Genomic DNA, 20696 nt, shown 5'->3' with positions numbered 1-20696 from the left:
ACCTTTGCATCCTTTCCTGTAATCTGCGTGTAACCAGGAAATTATAGATAGTCTACATCGAAATAAGTAACAAACAAAAGGCCAAATAAATAAAAATATCTATATTTAAATAAAGACCAAAAAATTACATTTAATTTTTACTTCAATTAACTTTAATAATCAGTAATATTACAGTATAAAATAATCTCTTCTCATGTTAGATCTTAAAAAAATAATAATAATAAATTGCATCCAATATTATGTTTCAATTAAGTAGTAAAAGTTAAGTTCAAGAAGCCAACCACTTGCTATGGCTCAATTTAAGCGAAAGTTGCACAGTAACCTTCACGAATAATGTTAAAACTTTGAAAATTCGCCTTGAAAAATTTATTATGTGCACTTTTTGGGTGAGTTGCAACTTAATATTGGATTTTGTATCAACTTAAATCTATAAACTTTGTTTTCCGAGTTTATTTAAAGCTGAATTGAACTACTATCACCAGAAGTTTTGCTTTATCAAAGCTGTGACCAAACTAATACGAGACCTAATAACCACACGTTGGAACATGCAGTAGCTCGTCAAAGAAAATTCCTCTTTTCTAAATGTTTAATAATTTCATTTTATCAAAATGGATTCGAGTAAGTAGGTACGCTTCATCAGTTGATTAGATTATTTTAACTTCGAAATTATAAATATTTTATTATATTATTATATATTTAATATTGTTTTAAACACTCACTTGTCATAGAACTCTGAGAACTAAATATTGGAACAAACGTATACAGTCTCGGAAAAAAGTGTTCATACATTATAGGAAATTACTTTATAATACAGTTTATACAAAAACCTCTTAAATACATGCATTTCTATTAATTTATGTCGTCACTTAATAAAAGAAACATCTCATATTTCGAAAAATATTCAATTAAAATAGGGAAAAAAGTATTGATATGGTTTTTTTCGACACATTTTTCGAAATGTGCAATGTTTCTTTCGTAAAGTGATACCATAAATACCTGTTAAGTTAGTATTAAAAAGATTAGACCATGTACAGACATAAATTAATAGAAATACATATATTTAAGAGGTTTTTGCATAAATCGCATTATAAACTAATTTTTTATGATGTATGAATACCTTTTTCCACGACTGTATATCCAAAAAGGTGTTTTAAGTTTTTGCAAGGTAAATTTTACAACAACTTTCGCAACTATTTTGAACACATTTATTTAAAAGCCAAAGAAAAATCGTTATTGACGGCGGCTCAAATTAAAAACCGTTTCACTTGGGCGAAATCAAAACTGTTATGGACAAACAACGATTAGAGCAAAGTAATATAAAGCGACGAAAGCAAACTTGACGTTTCTGTAAGAGATTACCAAAAGCGTATCGTTCGATATAAAACTGAGGTTTTTGATAAGCACTGTATTAAAAGAACTGTAAAATTTCCGCAAGGCACCATGGGGTGGGGTTGTATGTCCGCCAAAGGAGTGCCTTATTGAGGGCACAGCAAACGCAATCAAGTACCAAAATATTCTTGGAAGTGTCCTGCAACCAAGCGCAGCAAAATTGTGCCGGACCGGAGACTTCATTTTTCAGCAAAACGGTGCCTCCTGTCGCACCGCAAAGGCAACAAAAAATGGTTTGGCGAAGATAATGTGAATGTATTATCACGTCCTTCCAACAGCCCGGATCTCAACCGAATTGAAATTCTTTGGCATAAAGTGAACAACAACTCAATTGCGTTCAAAATTGCAAAAAATATGGGATAGTTTGAAGTAGTGGTAGAGTCTGAGTTATGCAAGAGACTTATTGACTCAATGCCAGATAGAACTCAGGAAGGTATTCGGGCAAAAGGAGGTGTCACACAGTATTAATATTTATATTTGTGCTTAAATTTCCAGTTGTTCCAATATTTAGTTGTCAGCGTTTTCCGACAAAGAGCGATATGATTACACATATCGATCAAAATAGTTATCATTTTTAAATAAAAATCATTCACAATTGTTAGTTTGAGTGGGTTGCTACCTGTTTGAGTCCACGTAACACAATAAATATGTTTAGTTTCCACCAAAAAAATTTTTCCCGAAGAATAACTGATTGTTCCAACATATAATTGTTAGGACTCGTATTATCGCCTCGGCACTTGGTTAGAGTGACCTGTGACGATTACTATTTCTCAATTTCCTCCAAAAGTCATATTTTCTATATCGAACAAATATTTATTAATTAATTAATAAGTATGTTCCTTACTTTTAACAGTAAAAATGCACCTATTTTCAAGTATATCTTTAAGATATAATGAAAAGGTACAATTTTCCAGTGCGCATTTTGGCAATAATTTATATCGAACTATAACTTAAACTGCATTGGACAATAGAACATCAATAATAGAATGAAGATCACCTACTTAACTAACAATAGTACGAACTTTGCAATAATTAAAATAGTATGATTTTTCCCGCTACTAGCGTTTAAAAATATCATTGTTGGATATGTTGGATTACCGCGTTTTCCCGCTTTTGTTTCCAGAACAGGTTAATAATGAGACTCACATCGCTCGTTATATACCTAGCGACCTAATAAAAATTGTTACCGAAATCAATTTCGAATAAAACGTCATCGTTGATGTTAAGATTCAAGACGTGCCGATTTCTTGTGTTACGCACTTAATTTATTAGAATTTATATAATTTTTAAACGAAAAATCACACCTAGTAATGGGAAAAATCGAGTATATACCACGGTAATAAATGTTTGACCCTCACGGCTTAAATCTCTGGGCGCCATGCGCCCGGTGACTTAAATGTAACATTTGAGTTACAATGATGTACTTCACCTTTGGTGTATAATATACTAATAATAAATAATTTTTTTGGAAAATGCAAATGCGGTGTCTTTTCCCCATATTTGTTGCACAATTTCATAAACCCTTCTAAATCTCTGGGGGAATTTGGTGTTGCAAGGTGCCAAGTTTTTAAATTCTCAGGTTCCTTTGAAATTTAAGAAATTTAACTATTTTATTGTGCTACTACCTACGTTAAAATATGCACTGCATATCGCTTGTTTTCTAGAAGTAGGTATATAATTATTTTCTTTGGACTAGGTAACATGGATTGAACGGTAATGATTCCCTGGCACGTCACTTCGATAGCCCTGATTCACTGATACGAATCACTCGTAGTTTGCTTCCAGCAGTATGTTACGGGTGCATAATATTCAGAGACGGGTCTAGAATATTTTATTGGTTAGTAGCTGGAAGAGTTATTTATAAAAACATTCAAATTGTCCTTAGGCATGCTTTTTTGTCGTCTTTGTATTTATTAATTTTAACCTGCGCTGACATGTAACGTTGGGTACTTGTTGCAGTAAAAATAAGCGGGCAAATGTCGACGCAAGTACAACATCAAACTTTAACGAAAAGTTATTAAGAACGATTTGATAATTTAGGTATCAGCACGGCAAATTTACAGTCGCATGGAAAACGTTTTTAAACTTGAATGAAGCTTTCCGCGGGACAAAAAATATTTAATTTATCGGGGGAGGAAAATTAAAAAATCGTTTGCGCTGCAATATTTATATTTCGAAAGCCGATTAAGCACAATAATGACTTAAAAATTTGTAATATTTCTCCATTATATATGTACATAACAATTAATTTATCGAAAACGTCTTTGACAAAAAAATCTCTCGTATGTATCATTTGCTCCTACCATTCAAAACCAAATAATTTACTTTTTCAGTGCTCGTACATCGAACATTGGTATTTATAACGTCTTTTAGAATTTTTTCCCAGTTTCATAACCATAGAACTTTGTTGGATGTCTCACGTCAATTGACAAATATTGATAGTTTGTGGAATGCACTGCCGGCGTTTGATGTATATGGTCGTTTGCTGTGTCAGTTAAATGTCAATATTTGTTATCAAAATCTCAAATTTTTTCTGTCAATCGTAACACTACAGAAATTAAGCATATTCACAGTGTTATATTTAACAGTAAAGTCTGTATTACGTACTTACAAGTAAACTTTTATCTCATGGTAATACAACAAACAAACAATTTTCTCGTTTATCACATTCTCCCAATTTAGTCACATAAGGTTTTAAAATAAAAATCCATTATTGTGATAAATTCACATATGCATAGAGCAGTTATTATTTAAATAAAGGTTTTTTTGTTAGTACTTCGGGTGCTATTTTAAGTTTAGAAATCTAAGATTAAAATAGTACGTTAAAGAAATAACTTCAGTCATTTTAACTGGGTTAAAACGTATACAATTTAATAATAAAAATAGTTTTGCGACTTATAAATAAAATAATGTCATTGAAGTATTATTAATATTTCGTAGTGTTTCGAAGAAAACTCCGTTAACACCAAGTAAATATATAAAAATAAATTTAAATTAAAATCTCACGAACAAGAATTAAGTCTATCGAATTATTGCCACATTTACATCAAGAGCGTAGACAATCTATTACACTACTAAAATAACGGATATCAAATGTCTTTAAAAATGCCAAATTTCGAGGGTCTGTTTTTAACAACAATAAATTAATTTCTCACAACAGATATTTGATATACGATCTACAACTAATTTATTCAAAGGAATCACACTAGTATATTGGAATACGAGATTACATCTTATTACATAACATCAACAGTACACCACTCGAAACTGTTAGGGATGCGACTGTTCAAAAGCTTATTTATGTACAAAAAAAGGTTTGCAATTGTACGTAGTTTACAGTGACGAATAGCTTCCTAAACATGTCCAAGTGGCATAATAACAGGATATACACGTATTATACATTTATTTAGGCTTTACAGCAACTCATGTTGCTATGATATGGAATGTTCACACTTCTTGAGAAGACGCAGTTCCTAACAAAATTGATAATTACAATGGAATGAACTACATTTTCCTAAAAATCTGCTAAATACTATCTTATGTTTTTCGATGAATCTGTTAAGAACTTAGGGTGCTTGTTGAATACAATATTTATTTTTGAAGCTGCTATTCCATTTTATTCAAGCTTTTACGCGATTATATGGGAATAAAACAAAAATAGAAAGCTCCTCGACCTGAAAGATGGACATTAGGGAAACTGGATTTTAATGTCTTCTTAGAATGAGAATTGTACGGCTCTCATACTAAAACAATAATAAAACACAATATAATCAATAACTATAACAGAAACAAAATATGTAATGAAAAATTAATGTGAGCGAGAAAATGCTGGTGGAAAACATTTTAATGCAATGAAAGTATTAATTTCCCTTTGAGTCACGCAGATGCAACCTCACTAGGGACCTTGCGGACCATGTCGTTTTATAATTACGTAAAATTGAATGAGAATGAAATGACCATTTCCTTTAACCTTCATATAGTTTATACGTGGCAATTACGTTAAATGTTAAATGGAATTTGTACGGGTTCCTTCATGCTTTCGTTCTATAATAAAAATAGCATTACGCGAAATTTTTGAAACATCTTTTAAACGTTTTTTAACGATAATCTTCGTGGCTTAATCTCATAATTTGCAGAAAATTGTTTATTGCTGGTTTTGTTCTCGTCAAAACTTGCTTAGCCCTTAAGTACAAACACACATCATCTCGCAGAAGGAACGAAAAGGTGAAATGGGTGGTGTCTCCACGCACGCGCACGTCCGCAAGTTTTATGCAATTTCAGTCAAGGTTCGGGAAAACTCACCCCTGAGTCGTAAATTACGGCTCAGAAATCACTTTTGTAATTGTAAGTGATTCACAAAATTTCCATTTCTCAGTCGTGGGTGAGTTTCTTAAACAATTTAAAATGTAGCCCTCACTCGATCAAGAGTCACTCATCAGTTGTTCGTGAGTGACTCATCCAACGCAACAAATCGAAACGAAACCGAATTTGAATTTTCCGAAGAGGCAACGAGACGATCTCGACGAGACCGACAAAGGTGTAATAAAATGAGACTATTCGTGGCGACGGTCTTGTTGGTATCTAAAGCTTGTTAAGGTGTTAAAACAGGCTTTGTTCTGCAAATTCGCTTTGTTTATGTAAAAAATTAGTGAATTCTTAAATAAATATTTCATAATGCCTAAAACGAATAAAAATCGCTCCATATGAAAAAAAATGTAATGTCCATATCAATTCTAAAAATACAGGGTGTAACATAAGTAGGGGTTTTCCCTTTAATACGACATAGACCTCAAAGAACTAAGCAATTTTTATATAACGTTTTTTCGAAATCTCAAAAACGACCGAAATATGCGCCTATGAAAGTTTTAATAAGTACTACATCTTTAGCTACTACTACTCACGCCGGGACTGGCTACAAAGGGTGTTCGAAATTTTCTCCATTGGTTTTATTTGCACAAACTGCTGTTAGGAGAGATGCTTTTCCTCTAATTATTTTTGCGCCGTTTTCTATCCGTTCACGCAATTCTTCCACTGTGTTAATTTCACTCGTAAACACTAAGCTTTTTATGTAACCCCTCAAATAAAATTACACGGATTAAGGTCTGGTGATCTTGCGGGCCGTCTTATTGGTCCGTTGCGACCTGTTCACCTGTTAGGAAATTGATCGTTTAAAAAGTCCCGTACTTCGCGCCGAAAATGAGGTCTAACATTTAAAGGCACCTTTTCAAGAAGTTCAGGCAAATTATGTTCCGGAAAATGGAGATCTAAGTCCGTCATTCTATCTGGAAGACAAAGAGGTCCGATAAACATGCTGTTAACCATACTGGCCCAAACATGTAAAGAAAATCTCTGCTGAAAATTAGTTCGGCGAATAGCGTGAGGACTTTCCATTGCCCATCGTGCATATTTCGAAAATTATTTTATTCCGCTACAAGAATAAATTTAAGGAAATTTTCATTATGAACGGTTTCCTGTAAGTCACTCACAAAAGTACACTCTCGGGAGATAGTCTTGTGGCATTAGCGCTTGAACTCGTTGCACGTGATAAAGATAAAGTTGGTTTTCATTTAAAAATCTCCACACTGCCATGTGATATGCAGGATCTTGCTCTGCGATACTTCTACTACAGGTAGTTCTGATATCTGAAACATGCTCCTCAATGGGTGCCGTTCTAGGTGGCCTAGGTCTTCCAGCATGTCCACCACGCATTGATGTTAGGTTTCCGATTTCACAAGCTCTTCCAATAAGATAAACAAATTTACGGGCTGCAGGATAATGCATTTTCGGAAAGCACTCGGCATACAACAGCGAAGCTGCGAGGTAATTCTGGTCACACTCCACGTATATCAACAACATGTCCCCCATTTCGTGATTCGAGTAATTATGGGCCTTTGTTAATTTAATAGCATCAATAGTGATTGTTTATCAAAATAACACCTGGAGCTAAACTTCACGATTGATTTTTAACCGGCGTGGGTAAATTGCATAAAAACAGTAAACATGAAATGTTTTTTGCGTTTCTGCAATTGCTGATAATTTTTTGTGGGACATTCTATTTCCTTTACATTGAATGACTCTTTTATGCAGGAATGGATTTAGATTTTATAGAAAAATGTATTAAATTTCATCTGCGCATATTTCTTTTTTTTTGAGATTTCGAAAAAATGATACATAAAACTATTGCTTAGTTTTTTGAGGTCTATGTCGTGTCAAAAGGAAAACCCCTACTTATGTTACACCCTGTATAGGTGCGTTTATTGAGAAATTAGCCGACAATATTTAAAACAAAATAATTGAAAGGACTCGAAATCGAACGGTATCTTTCAAACTATACATTGCTTCCCGAATGGAAAGAAGTATTTTAGGAATAAATATTTAATACGCTAAAGACGATATAATTTGCATTAATATTATTTATAAGGGTATTACACAATTTGCTTCATAAACCTTTATAATTTTTTTAGGCATGACACATATTAACAAGCGACATAGAGCATAATTTTTGAAAAATGAAATTTTACAGTGTTTGATGCTACATATTTTATTGTATCGTTTACTTGAAAATAAATATTTTCTTTGGTCCTCTTATTTTTTCCTCTATATATTAGGAACTACGACAGATATGTCAAAAAACGAGAAATAGATTTCATTTAACACTGTCAAAATATTGGCGTATAAGTAACCGTTGGAAAGGCTTTTTCTTATCGTTATAATGTGAATAAATTGTTTCACGTGAGAAAAACATATCTTAGCAACAAAATAAAGTTTTTCTTCTCGCTTCGTCTCTCAGATGGCGTGTTAGTGTGGCTGCGAGTGATTCACTGTGTTGGCACTTGAGGATTAAACCAAGCAGAAAATTACGTGTTTGTGACCCTACGCATATACAATGTGTCCAAATTAAGGATTTTCAAGTCAATCCATATACATATAAATTTTAACGTTTTTTAATTTGAGATTGCCTTCATATCAAAGCATCTAGAAATTTTTCGTTTTAAACAAACAAAACTAAACCAGATAAACAACATATTTTGATTTTTCATGGAATGTCCTTATTACATCTTATTTTCATATTTGTGCAATGAGTAATTCTCAGATATCTTCAAAAGTGTCGGGAACTGTAGAATCGTTCGTTTTTATTTTATTAATGTTCACTTTAATTTACTTTTGGACTGGCAAATACTGTTTTAGAGAATAACTTCCAAAACAAATTTTTTTTATACCAGGAAAAACTTATTATAACTTCTTCGGAATTAACTAAATGGTTTAACAAGCACACAAAAAGTTAAAAAACTATACAGTGAACACCAAAAATCTTGTTATTTGCACAAAAGTAAATGTCATCTCTAGTTAAATTGGCGTAATTATTAAGTCTTCAAAAAGTTTATGATCAAATAGCACGGACAATTGTAATTGAGTTGCTGTTACTGAACTGGGCAAGCCATAGAAAAAATACTGAAACCAAGAATGTTACTTTTCGCGATTAAATTACTGTCCGCACCCGCGGCTTAGTTACACATTTTCGCATTGATTGCAACATCCTCGTACAGTAAAGGTTAGCTTAACAGCTGTTGCAGCTGTTAATTACACAGTTAGAGTTGTCATTAACATCTCACAGACAAGAAACTGCAGTCTTATATGTGTTCAAATTTTTATTCAACGAGTGAAAAGTTAAAAGAAGCCAAGGTGCGATGGACTTTTGGTTCTCACGTTCTACAGCTATCACCAGTTCATCGCGAACATAAAAATTGTACAAGAGAGAGAAGGGTCGCATAAGATTCAATATGTTTCCGGCAAAGACCAATGTCGAAGTGACCGGAGTCAGTCCAGATGTGGTTTTAGTCAGAATTTATACTGATATAAGTTGAAGGGATATATTAAATCATTTTAGAATTTTTAGTTCTTTATAAATTATTGAATTTCTCTTCATTATATCATATTAGGTACCTTCTTGATGAATATGATCTGGTGAATGTGCTGATTATTGTTTATGATCTTTTGACGGGTCCAAGACTGAGCTGGCAGCACTAGCTGCAGACTCTAGGTCAATTGATGAACGGAACCGGACAATTGCTTTATCGTTTAAAACGATAGCGGAAATAAATAAATTGACTGGTATAGGTAAATCATGTAAGGAAATTCGATTTGAACGCGCAGAGTTATTGTGGTTTCGATTTTTTTTTTCATTTATTTACGTTGCTGAATTTGCTCTAATATTTGTAAAAATTTCGATCACCGTGAAGGCAGGACATCGAAGTGAAGGCACCGGTCGGACTGACTCCGCTCACTTCACAGTTGGTCTTTGTCGGATGCATATTATGCCACGTGTGGCTCGTCTCGCACTTGCATAATTCCTAGGTTTAGTCTTAAACTGGTGATAGCTGCACGTTCATGTTAGTTAAATACGAGTACAAATGATGGAAGACGAACTATCATTTCTTGTAGTATGCACCGAATCTGCACACCTCATAAAAATACAACAATTAGTTTTTGTTTGATCGTTTTCTCATATTTAAACGTACTTGACTAAAGCAATAAGTATGTATAAATATCATTCTAAACAAACACTAAAATATTGATAGATTAAATAGTTTGTAAAAACTTAAGTCAAATCTACGATTTTATAGTTTGGGAGTGTAATTGGTTTTAAAATGCACAATAAACAAACGTGAAATTACATAAAAATGGTATTAATTACCAACCCATAACAATAACGTAACATTCTTTCTTATTCTAATATGAAATGATGAACACTCAGATGATGTACGATAAGCAATCAGTTTGCTATTACACCACATTTCCGGAATTTATACCGATCCTGTTATCGTCAGTCGTAATCCACGTCAACGCGTTGCTTCAACTGTTCCTGATTGAATCCAAATAAAGAAATTTCAATAGGTTTACATGACACTTGAGTGGCTGTGTCAATGTACCTGTCCAAAACCTGACTCTCGTAAATTTTCGCATCCACAAAACATGCATTGCTGTTACAATACCAACACTCTGGCATAAATAAATTTCTTATGTGTATTTATAAGATGTATACAAGGGTCGGGTTTGGCCCAACCGGGTTTAAACGATGATTTTGCTTAAGCTGATAATAAATAATAAACAACTCGGCCTAAGGATACAAATAATAAGCGCATAATTCTAAGCCTCCGTTGTAATAAGCTGTACAGGCTGATCCACGTGAGGTGGTCTACTACCTTAACATAAAAACTGTAAGGTTTAGGAAAATATTTACTATAGGAGTTATTCAGTTTTTCAATTAATTTTTATTTCCTAAAATTTTCGAAGTTACAGGGGGTCCAGGGAACCGTGGGGCGACAAAACTACAATTTTTTAAATGGAACACCCTATATTTTGTTATTAGAAAACATTATTTTTTTGCAATATTTGAGATAATTCGATTCAAAGATCGAAGGAAAAATGAGCTTTTTAAAATGATCAATAAACTTTCGTAATATTAAATGAATCGTTTGAAAACTTGTCTAGTTAAAAATAAAGGGCTGTCCTACTAGAATATATCTTCATTTTCAAGAAATTTGCTACAGGAGGTGAAAAAAAATCCAAATTTTCACATTTCAAATGTCTCAAATACGATTTTTTTCAATAGGATACCTATTATTTTTTTAAAATATACTCTAGTAGGATGCGAACGTTTGCTTCTAAATTGACAAGTTTTCAAACGGTTCAATTAATACTATGTGATTTTATTCAGAATTTTTAAAGGCTTATTTTTCCTTCGACCTTTATTTTAAATTGATAACTAAAAACTGCTAAAAAAAATCAAATTTTGTAGTAACAAAAAATACTTATAGCTACAAGCAAAGTTAATTAATATCCGTTAGAAAATATAGGATATTCTATTTTAAAAGGTGTAGTTTTTGGACAAAGTTGTAACTTATTAAAATATTTAAAAATGACAATTCATGAAAAACTTAATAATTTTTATATTAAACTTTTTTTTGAACCTCGCAGTTTTTTAGATAAGGTAGTGGGCCATCTTACGTGGACCGTCTTGTACCAATAATTAATGGATACCTGTTGCAGTAAGTTCTATAATCAGAACTTCAAAATAATTTTGGTCATTTTTGCCCCAACGTAGGAGGCGAATAATTAAGACGACGAATATTTTTAATGTAACAACTTACCTAGATTGAGGGTATCGCACTATTGTACAGCAGAGGCTTAAGAAAATAAGGGAAAGTAGCCGGTACAACAGTCTACAGATAAATCATGAAGAAATTTATTATTTTAAAATTATACGTGCAAAAGGAAAATAGGTTTAATTTTTTTTTAGCACCAGCAGACATTACAAGTTTCTATTTTAGTTATGAAGAACTATTAATGAAGCTTCTAATATTTGATTACGAAAGATAAGCCAAGCTGCTAAGTAAGTGGTATTTTTATTAGTAAATCTCAAATAATTACTTAACACTAAAGCACAACGTGCAGTAAAAAAAAAACACTTTTTTTAGATTTTGAGCCGTCGCGTCGAGATATTGGGTTAATACCTAAAGAAATTTCACTGACAAATTACAAGCAACTTTCCTCAAGTAGAAGAATTAAAAATGCACACTAGGTACTTACTTATTTTCTAAAATTTATAGTTTATAACAACTTAGTTATGTTCTTGGGCTTATACAGAACAAATAAAACAAAAAAAATTAATTACATCACAATTTTGCCTCGTTTTAAGCAAATTTTTGGAAATCGATCCAGTTTCATCGAAAATATTATTTATGCGTTGCACAGTACTTCGACTTACTGCTCTATCTGGATGTCTGATGTTGAATTCTGCATTCTGCCGCAGCTTCTGTTGCCGAGCGCACGTTGTCGCCAACAACACGAACAATTTCTGTTTTTCCTCTTACACTCGAATTTTCCACAATTATCACGATTAATAATTTAATTTGCATCAAGCACAAATGAGTTCCACTATCGATGTTGACGCTTGTTGCGTTTGTTTGACAGTTAAACACTTCACTTGTCTCCCATAGCCTACTATGAATTTTTCAAAATAAACAAATACCGAGTGTTCATTTTTAATTCTTCTACAAAATCGTTATTACTTAAAATTTCTCGATGAAATTTTATACAGGCCCGTTTTGAGAGGTGGTCAATCCAGTGGCGTGCACAGATTTTTTCTGAAAAAGTCCCTAATATGATTTATTAAAATTTTCCTCCTAGAAACTATCATAGTAGGCCTTGAATTTCATGTCAACCAGGCCATTTTTGCTGAATATTTGTAGTTTACCAGGCTCTACAATGAAAAAAAAATCCAGGCTAAATCGCACAATTAATAAACTTTTGACAGACTATCCCCAAAACAAATGGGTCACACTGTATATGTATATAGTACCTTTTTCGCTGCTACGCATATTGAATTTCAGTGAGTGCAAACAAAAGGCAATTAGGCGATTGATAAATGCCAGGGGGGCAGTCGTCAGTTAACTGCTCCGGCCTCCGAAGTGAAACTGGAAGAAACCGAATGAAGCGAAGGGGAACTCTGAATTTGTCCAGAAGCCTGAGACTGAACCAATTTATAGATAATTTGTGAATAGCTCATAGCTAATTCCTGCTGTCAATAAACAGGAAATATACATTTATACAACCAACGCGGATTGCTCGAAAAAGTTCCATTGTATGGCTTACCTGAAAGCAGGGAAGCGAAATGTAGACATAATAGTGGAAAGCGAGCCCAATAGATACCTATACAATACAGGGTGTCCCAGAAATAGGCGCCATAATTTCAACAAGTAATAGAACTCATCAATAGCAACAATTTTTGTCAAATAAGTTTTTTTTTTTTTAATTCACATTTACTTCCGGTACTTTTACCTATTAAAACCACTCTGTGGCGCCGCTTATGGATTTAAAAAAAATCCAAATACGCACTGGATATTTTGTTGATGTTTTTTTATCGCAGTTTTTTTGCTTACCGGGATTCAAGGTCGATGCACCGCAAGTCTTGTATTGTGTACGATTGATAGTAATGAGAAATTTTCGTGTAAAACGCCACGTTTTGCAAATAATGAATTCACTGATATTGTGTTAGCTTATGGGGAAACTCGTGGAAATTCTAATCGGACTCGTAGGATTTATACACACCGTTTCCCGGATCGTCCTACACCCCATAAGGGCACGTTCGTTCGTGTTATTGGAGGACTTCAAAATAGTAGAACTTGTGCAGGTGCATATCAAGATCGCCGCAGACAACGGCCTTAATCGTTTTGCAAATGTTGAAAATGAAGTTTTGGAAAGTGTTGGAAATAATCCTGGGAGTAGAACTCGTGATGTGTCAAAAAGTTCAGTGTTTACAACGGCAGGATTATCATCATCGACAGCGTTTCTGCAACTGGGTTTCAAAAAAACTAAGACGGGTTCCAAACTTCCTTAGCTATGTATTAGCCACCGAGGAAGCGAGATTCACCAGGTAAAAAGTATTTAATATGCTCGACACTCGCATTTGTACAGATGAAAATCCTTATGGTATAAGGCCTCGCAATTTTCAAGAGAGATTTCCAATAAATGTGTGGGCTGGAATAGTAAACGGTCGGCTCATCGGCCCTTATTTTTTACCAGATCGATTAGATGGTCGAAGTTATTTACAGTTTTTAAATAACGAGCTACATCATTTATTAGAAGATGTGTCGCTGGAAATTCGTGAAAACATGTGGTATTTTCATGATGGTGCTCTTAAACGTAACGCCCGAATTGTACGAGAATGGTTAAATGAGCACTTTCCTAGTAGGGGGATTGGTCGAAATAGATCTGTTGCGTGGTCCGCTCGATCCCAAGATTTATATCCTTGCGATTTTTATTTATGGGGCCATATGAAACAGAGAGTGTATTTTACCCCAGTTGATACAATTGAGGAACTATGAGGACGCGTTGAAAATGTCGCTAGAACGATTTGAAATGATAGGAAAACGTTACTGAGAGTTGAAGAAAATCTTCAACGCCGACTGTAATTATGCTTTGAGAATAATTGTTGGATTTGTTAAATTACCAATCAATGAACAAAATTAGAATCTAAATAGTAATAGATCAATAATAATTTCGGCATGGTTGACTCATATTGTGTACGCACCAAGCTGATTCAGGTGTATATAAAAAGGGAAATATTTCTTGTAATCTTTAACGATGCTCGTACTGCAGTAGTGATTCTACCGTTTATAAGTAAAGACGGTCGGTTAGTGCATTCTTGTTTTGTTAATCCCAATATCCCTAAACATACTCATAATTTCCAACAATGGAAGACATTCTAAACACTTAGTGTAGTCTCTTTTGTCGGTAAGTCAAAAATTTTAATTATTTTAACAGTAAATAATGCAAAACCCCAATAACTCCTACTACTTAGCTGTACACGTTTATTGACTATTCGCAAAAAAGACATGTGTTACTAATTAATTATTGGTGGTGGTTGTTTATTTGTCGCGTATTATCCATTGGGTGATTCAGTCAAGTTGTGATGATGACGTGTAATCCCTACGATCTGGCACTTTTGGCAAATTATTCTATTTGCAGCCGAAGTAAAATAAAGACGTGAAGTACAGATTCGGCGTTTTATTTCGTTCAAGTTGTAACACATGAACTTCAGAAAGCAGGCAAAAAATTTGGTAGGTACCTAAGCGAAGGATCCGAAATAGGATAAACAATTTTAGATGTTATAGGCAGCTAATGGAATTGTAATAAATTTTTTAATAAATTGAACTGGAAAGTTATACCTCTTACGCAAAAAATGTTGCTTTTTACAAGCTCTACTATTGATTCAAATTATGGAATTTATTTTTGGGACATCCTGTATAATATATACATGGTGTCTCGTTTTAATATGGTAGGTCAATTCGTTGACCGGAAATTCCTTGTACGAAAATAATTAGATTTTTTTTATTGCACTTTTTTCTTTAGCGCTTTATACTCGTTACACAGGGTGTTGAAGTTAGTAAAAAATTATTTTTGTGAATAACTTGAGTGTTTCTTAACATATTGTAATGACATTTTGCATTGATGTTTGAGTTTGATTAAACGCACATTTACCATGATTTGGGTAAAAAAAATTGGAGAAACAATGGGAAAAATGGAGAGCCATGTATACGTTTTACGTCAATTTTTTTGCATAAGTCAATGGTATATTTGTTTAGTTATTCTAAGCAGTTGTTTCTTTATCTGGATTTCTTCATTCTTATAAAATTTTGAATTATAGTTTACTTTAGAAAATATTTCAACTTATTGACCCCAATAAGGGGCTTCCATAGGACGTCATACTTTGCGGAAAATGAGACAAAAAGACGTCTCGTTTTGGGCAGGCAGCCTCAAGCTCTTCCCGAAGGAACCCCACAGGTATGTGGTGATACAGTTCGGCGAAAACAGGTACTTCTCGCAATAAGTTATCGACATATGTCAGAATAAAATGGAAAAACTACAAAGATTGATCTGGACCATCAAGGAACCGAGCATGCAGAAGAGACGACTGTTCTACGAGGTAATCTAGTCCAGACTCCTGTGTGCTGCACCAATCTGGGGAGAAATACAGGGGGTGAAGAAGTACATGCATATGATTCTAAGCGTACAAAGAAAAGCATTGCTGCGAGTCATATGCGCGTACCACACGGTGTCTCTCAGGCATTCCAAGCGCTGACGAGTGCTCCCCCCTATCGACTTGAACCTGGAGGAAAGAAGCTAGGAAAAGGAACATACGAAAATCGCAAAAAAGATGGTCGAAGCTGAAGGACAAGGGTCGATGGACAAAGTGTTTAATTCTTGCCCTCAACATTTGGATGTCGTGGCAATAAGTGTGTCTAAATTTTCATCTCACTTAATCGCTCAGCGATCACGTCTTAGATTTAGCAAACTTCAAATACTTCACGCACCGAATAGGAAAATCGAGTCCGAAATGCAGTGTTTGGGAAGTCACCGACACCAGGAAACACTGGATCTTTCAGTGCCCCAAGTTCTAAACAAAAAGACAAAAACTTATCGAGTGAGAAATATCCCTCGATCAAAGGAATTGATGACCAAAAACGCTGAATGTGTATTTTACGTTCTGTAGAAGTAGTTGCATATATAGAACTTTGACATTAGTTGCGTGTCAAAGCTTTTAGGTTTAATCGCTGTTCGTCCTAATGATTCATTTAGCAATTAATGTGTGAACGTCCTAACATCAGAATCCTAGATCAACAAAATGCTCGAAAATAAAACAAAATAGGATCACTGCAGTGATGCCATTCTGAGATGGTCAAAAACAAAGAAAAGAAAGAACGTTTCTTACATTAGGAATGGAAATACGGACAGACCACACTAAACTCACACCGCATCGACTCCGAAGATTTATTTCTCAGGGACGGTTCCAAGTCAGAGCAGGTTGGACGGAAAATACGAGGTTTTTTAGTTGGTAATTGTTCTGGCGAATCCCACAGTACCTGAGCGCCAGAACGACAGGCCGGGTGTCCTGAAAATGTTTATTAGGTAAAAAAAGGACGCCTTAAACTGAGGACGGATCATGCCAGCTTGTTTTCGCAATTGATGTGTTTTAAAAATACAATTTTTACTTAGTATTTCGAGACGTACAACTACATTAAAATTCATCATGAAATTTATCCTCGAGGAACGCATCCAAATATGCATATATGCACGTAATTTGCGTCCTCCAACATCACGTAGAACTACAGTCCCAGTCGAATTAAAATGTATTGCTTACGAGTCAAACGATGCTAGCCGATCAATCGCCTAATTGCCTTTTGCTTTCACCCACAAAACTCCATGTGCATAGCAACGAGAAAGGTACTGTATATATAGTTGTAACTTAGAACTAAACCTGGATGTAAAATATTATAGAACTATATCATAAATAACTAAATTCTAACCTAGGCAGTATTATTTCTAATAATCTGATTTATCTCAGTTTCATAATGGATAATATGAGTAATTAACTAACAAAGGTTCAACTAAATACGGGTACCAAATTAAAATGTGATATTTTTTATACACTTGCATTGGACTTTTCCGGATAGGAACTTACACTCAACCTTTAAAATGGTACTGGTGAACGACGGTACCATTTTAAATTTACATTTGAATTATAGCTCTAGTTAATATTTAGATCAAATGGAAATTATTACAGATTAATATTGAGGTATTTCCAAACGATAAATAAAATGCCACGAAAATAAGGGATTTGACATTTTCTCTCATTTTCTGTATAAAGCACAACCAACGTAAGATCGATGCAAAAATTTTACTTTAGAAGATTGGTAAAAAATGTTAAAAATAAATTTCTACACAAAAGATGCAAAGACGGCTAAGACAAAAAAGCATGCAATTAAAAGAACAACACCATGGATCTTATACTGTCTACAGCGACCTTCAAAAGCTATAAAAATATCGGAATATCCGCACGTTCAACTAAACATGCGATATAGTAAAAAAGCATTTGCGAAGGTGAATATATCCTTCTGTTCATTTAAATAAGGAAAAAATTGATAGTCAAAACTTTGTCATGTAATTGATAAATTAATTGCTTTACCAAAACTGAATTAGTCATTTTAACGAAAAATTTATAATCGAAACCAATCAAAGTGTAATAACAAATGATTGGTGAAAAAAATTACAAAATAGGTGATGGTGCGCTTTTTATGTTGATTAAACCACATACGACTCAAAGTAAAATAAAAATAAAAAACATTTTTTACCGAAAAATCACGTTTAGACATCCTGAAACACATTTAGTTTTGATCATGTAAATGGTTTAAACATTTTTTTGAATTATCACACACCTGACTTAATGCTTCGGACTTACCATTTCGGAGGTGAGACTATTAATTGCGTGATCCACTGCTTTTTTGTGATGTTTCCCAGAAGAAGAAGTTGATCCAGGTCTTAATGGTGTGGTCGGACAACCTATAAGTAATTTTTATAATTTTAAATTATGCCAAATGGACTAGAACTCAACTACGCAGTAGACATTAAATACCAAAAAGCCTTACGAATACGTGTCCTAAAATGCTGCAGATTGCCAATAACAAAAGCATAAATACGACAAACAGTAAAATGATTACAGTATCGAATGTGGTTGATATTTTTATACAATTTTGTTCATAGGAATTAAATACAACAGGACGATTTCAAATAGAAAGAATTTTGGGTATCAAAAATTATCATTCTAGACCATTGTAATATCAGAAAAATCAGTTTTATAGACTTTTTTCAGGTTGTTCACTTTAATTGCGAGCTAATTTGCATACAAACGTTGAAGCAAAGCCGAGGAATTGATCAGACTTACAGCCATTTTGAACTTTTACTATCAAAATTAAACATCGCGGCACCATGAAATCGTTCATATCTATTATCGTGGTATCAACTATCAAAATACTTCAATATTTATATTAAAGAAGATAACTTCAACCATATTTCGATTACCGCTCATTTGACAAAAACATTAAAAACAAGCCCCGTTCAAAGCAATGGCCTAAAAGCTACCGGTACTCACCCATATCCCCGCTACTTGACGATTCGGTAAATGAACGTGTACCTTCGGTGCAGGTGGGTGTAGATCCCTCAACCGAAGTGGGTGGCGTCCAAGTTAAACCAGTTCGAGATGAGTGACCTCCAGATGACGAATGACCACCTGCCGTCGAACTGCCCCCGGAAGATTCTACGCTAAGAGATGACTTGGTTTCGGCTCTGGATTCCAGTTTGATGTCAGTTATACTGCAAAATGTTTTATGCAATTTTTAGCGTATAAATTGAGAATCATATCATATCAGCTTAAACTAACTGAAAACTTAACTTTTTTAGATTTCTACGTTTAGGAACGTGTCAAAACATTAGTTTACAATTAAGTAATTAAATTTCAAGAACACTTACGAAGAAAAGTAAATGCTGCATTTCAAACAATGAGAGAAGTAAAACTTCTTTTTGTAACTACTTTGGAAATTTGAGTAAAGTGTAACATTTCTGTACGCAACGGTGATTCTCGAATTGAGCAAAATCTTTAATAAATGTTTAAATATTATTTGGTAATTTTTATTGTTTTTTTCCTTAATGATGCCGAATTTATTAAGTTTAATTAACATTTTGTAACATGTGACACCATTATTCGTAGATTAGGCACAAAATATACAAGTTTTTGGCCGAGTTTGAAAATTTGTACGATTTTCAGTTGGAATCAAATTTTACTTCTAATAATTTAAACTCCTCCATTCTTTCATATCCTTATAACTTATTACTTCTTTTTTATCTTTATTATGCCTGGACTTTAATTTTTATGGCCTATTTAGAAAAAGCATACATTCACGTTACAGAATAAATATAGTTGAAGCCTAAATGTGAAACTTTGCGTAGTTCGTGGAAAATCACAAATAAAATCATATTTCGGGAACCGTGAGGTTTTGCATCGAGACAAATTACTTTAAATCGGTTCTAAATAACTTCCCTTATTACCCAAAAACTTTTGTCAAATCGTTTACCAAACACCCTGTATAATAGGACTGAGCAATAAATATGATATCCGTAAATATCTTTAAACAAAAACATTTCTTTCTGCAGCAAAATAAAAAGAAATAAATTTCATCATGCTTTACTTTAACTGAAAACATAATGTTCATATTTCTTTTAAAATCAATAATACTTATGCAAAATCTCTATTATTATATAATTTTTTTAACTGCTCTTGTTTTAATGAATTAGGTCAAATCAGGTTAGAATTATTTAGAGTGTCCTGCTTACCTAACAGAATCGTCCCTATAATTTCTGAGGTTCACATGATGATGGTGGTGTCCACCATGATGTTTGGGACCCCTCGTCGAAGATACATGGCCCGACACCGACCCTACGATGGATCCAGCGTCGCTACGATCATATCCTTCCGAATATGTCGGAGGTGGCGTGCTGCAGCAGCTGGGTGCTATACCTGTACATACAAGCGCAGCTCTACAGTCTAGCCACTAAGGACAGGGTAGGACAACACACAAACACACACGTAACAATATTATAAGTATACGTCTACTCGAATTAATTACAAATATACCGGTGGCAAGGATTCAAATGTTTATGCAAAAACAATAGTTTAAATGCCTAAATACGTGTTGTACATACTGTATGCTGCAAATTCTAAAATCATACTAGAAGCTGAGCTATAAAAGTTGAGTACATTCCTGGGAGGAAAATTTGTAAAAAAAACTTTTAATAGAAGGGAATTGCTACAGAACTTCTAATCATTAGCAGTTCTAGCAGTGAAATAATCAGAACTAACATTCTATTACGGAACGTTTAATTTAAATTCTATATAAGCTTTTTAAACTACA

The 20696-nt window shown here is 33.7% G+C and overlaps 1 protein-coding gene across 14 annotated transcripts in view; it reads right to left on the bottom strand.

The window, feature by feature from the left end:
* PIP5K59B (Phosphatidylinositol 4-phosphate 5-kinase 59B) overlaps window positions 1-20696 on the bottom strand; it is a 48876-nt gene that overhangs the window by 1260 nt on the left and 26920 nt on the right. For 2 of the 14 annotated variants that reach the window (XM_066283339.1, XM_066283344.1), the window contains 4 exons: window positions 20119-20302; window positions 18881-19101; window positions 18191-18291; window positions 11256-12536 (listed from right to left, as the gene is read on the bottom strand). In XM_066283339.1, the coding sequence (XP_066139436.1) occupies window positions 12483-12536; window positions 18191-18291; window positions 18881-19101; window positions 20119-20302 (560 nt within the window). In that variant the 3' untranslated portion in view covers window positions 11256-12482. The other 12 variants (XM_066283332.1, XM_066283333.1, XM_066283335.1 and 9 more) reach the window with 11 other exon arrangements.

Source organism: Euwallacea fornicatus, chromosome 6, assembly GCF_040115645.1.
Source record: "Euwallacea fornicatus isolate EFF26 chromosome 6, ASM4011564v1, whole genome shotgun sequence".
In the NCBI taxonomy this organism is placed as follows: Eukaryota; Metazoa; Arthropoda; class Insecta; order Coleoptera; family Curculionidae; genus Euwallacea; species Euwallacea fornicatus.
The sequence above is the reverse complement of the archived record's forward strand: the minus strand, read 5'-3'. Positions and strand labels throughout refer to the sequence as shown.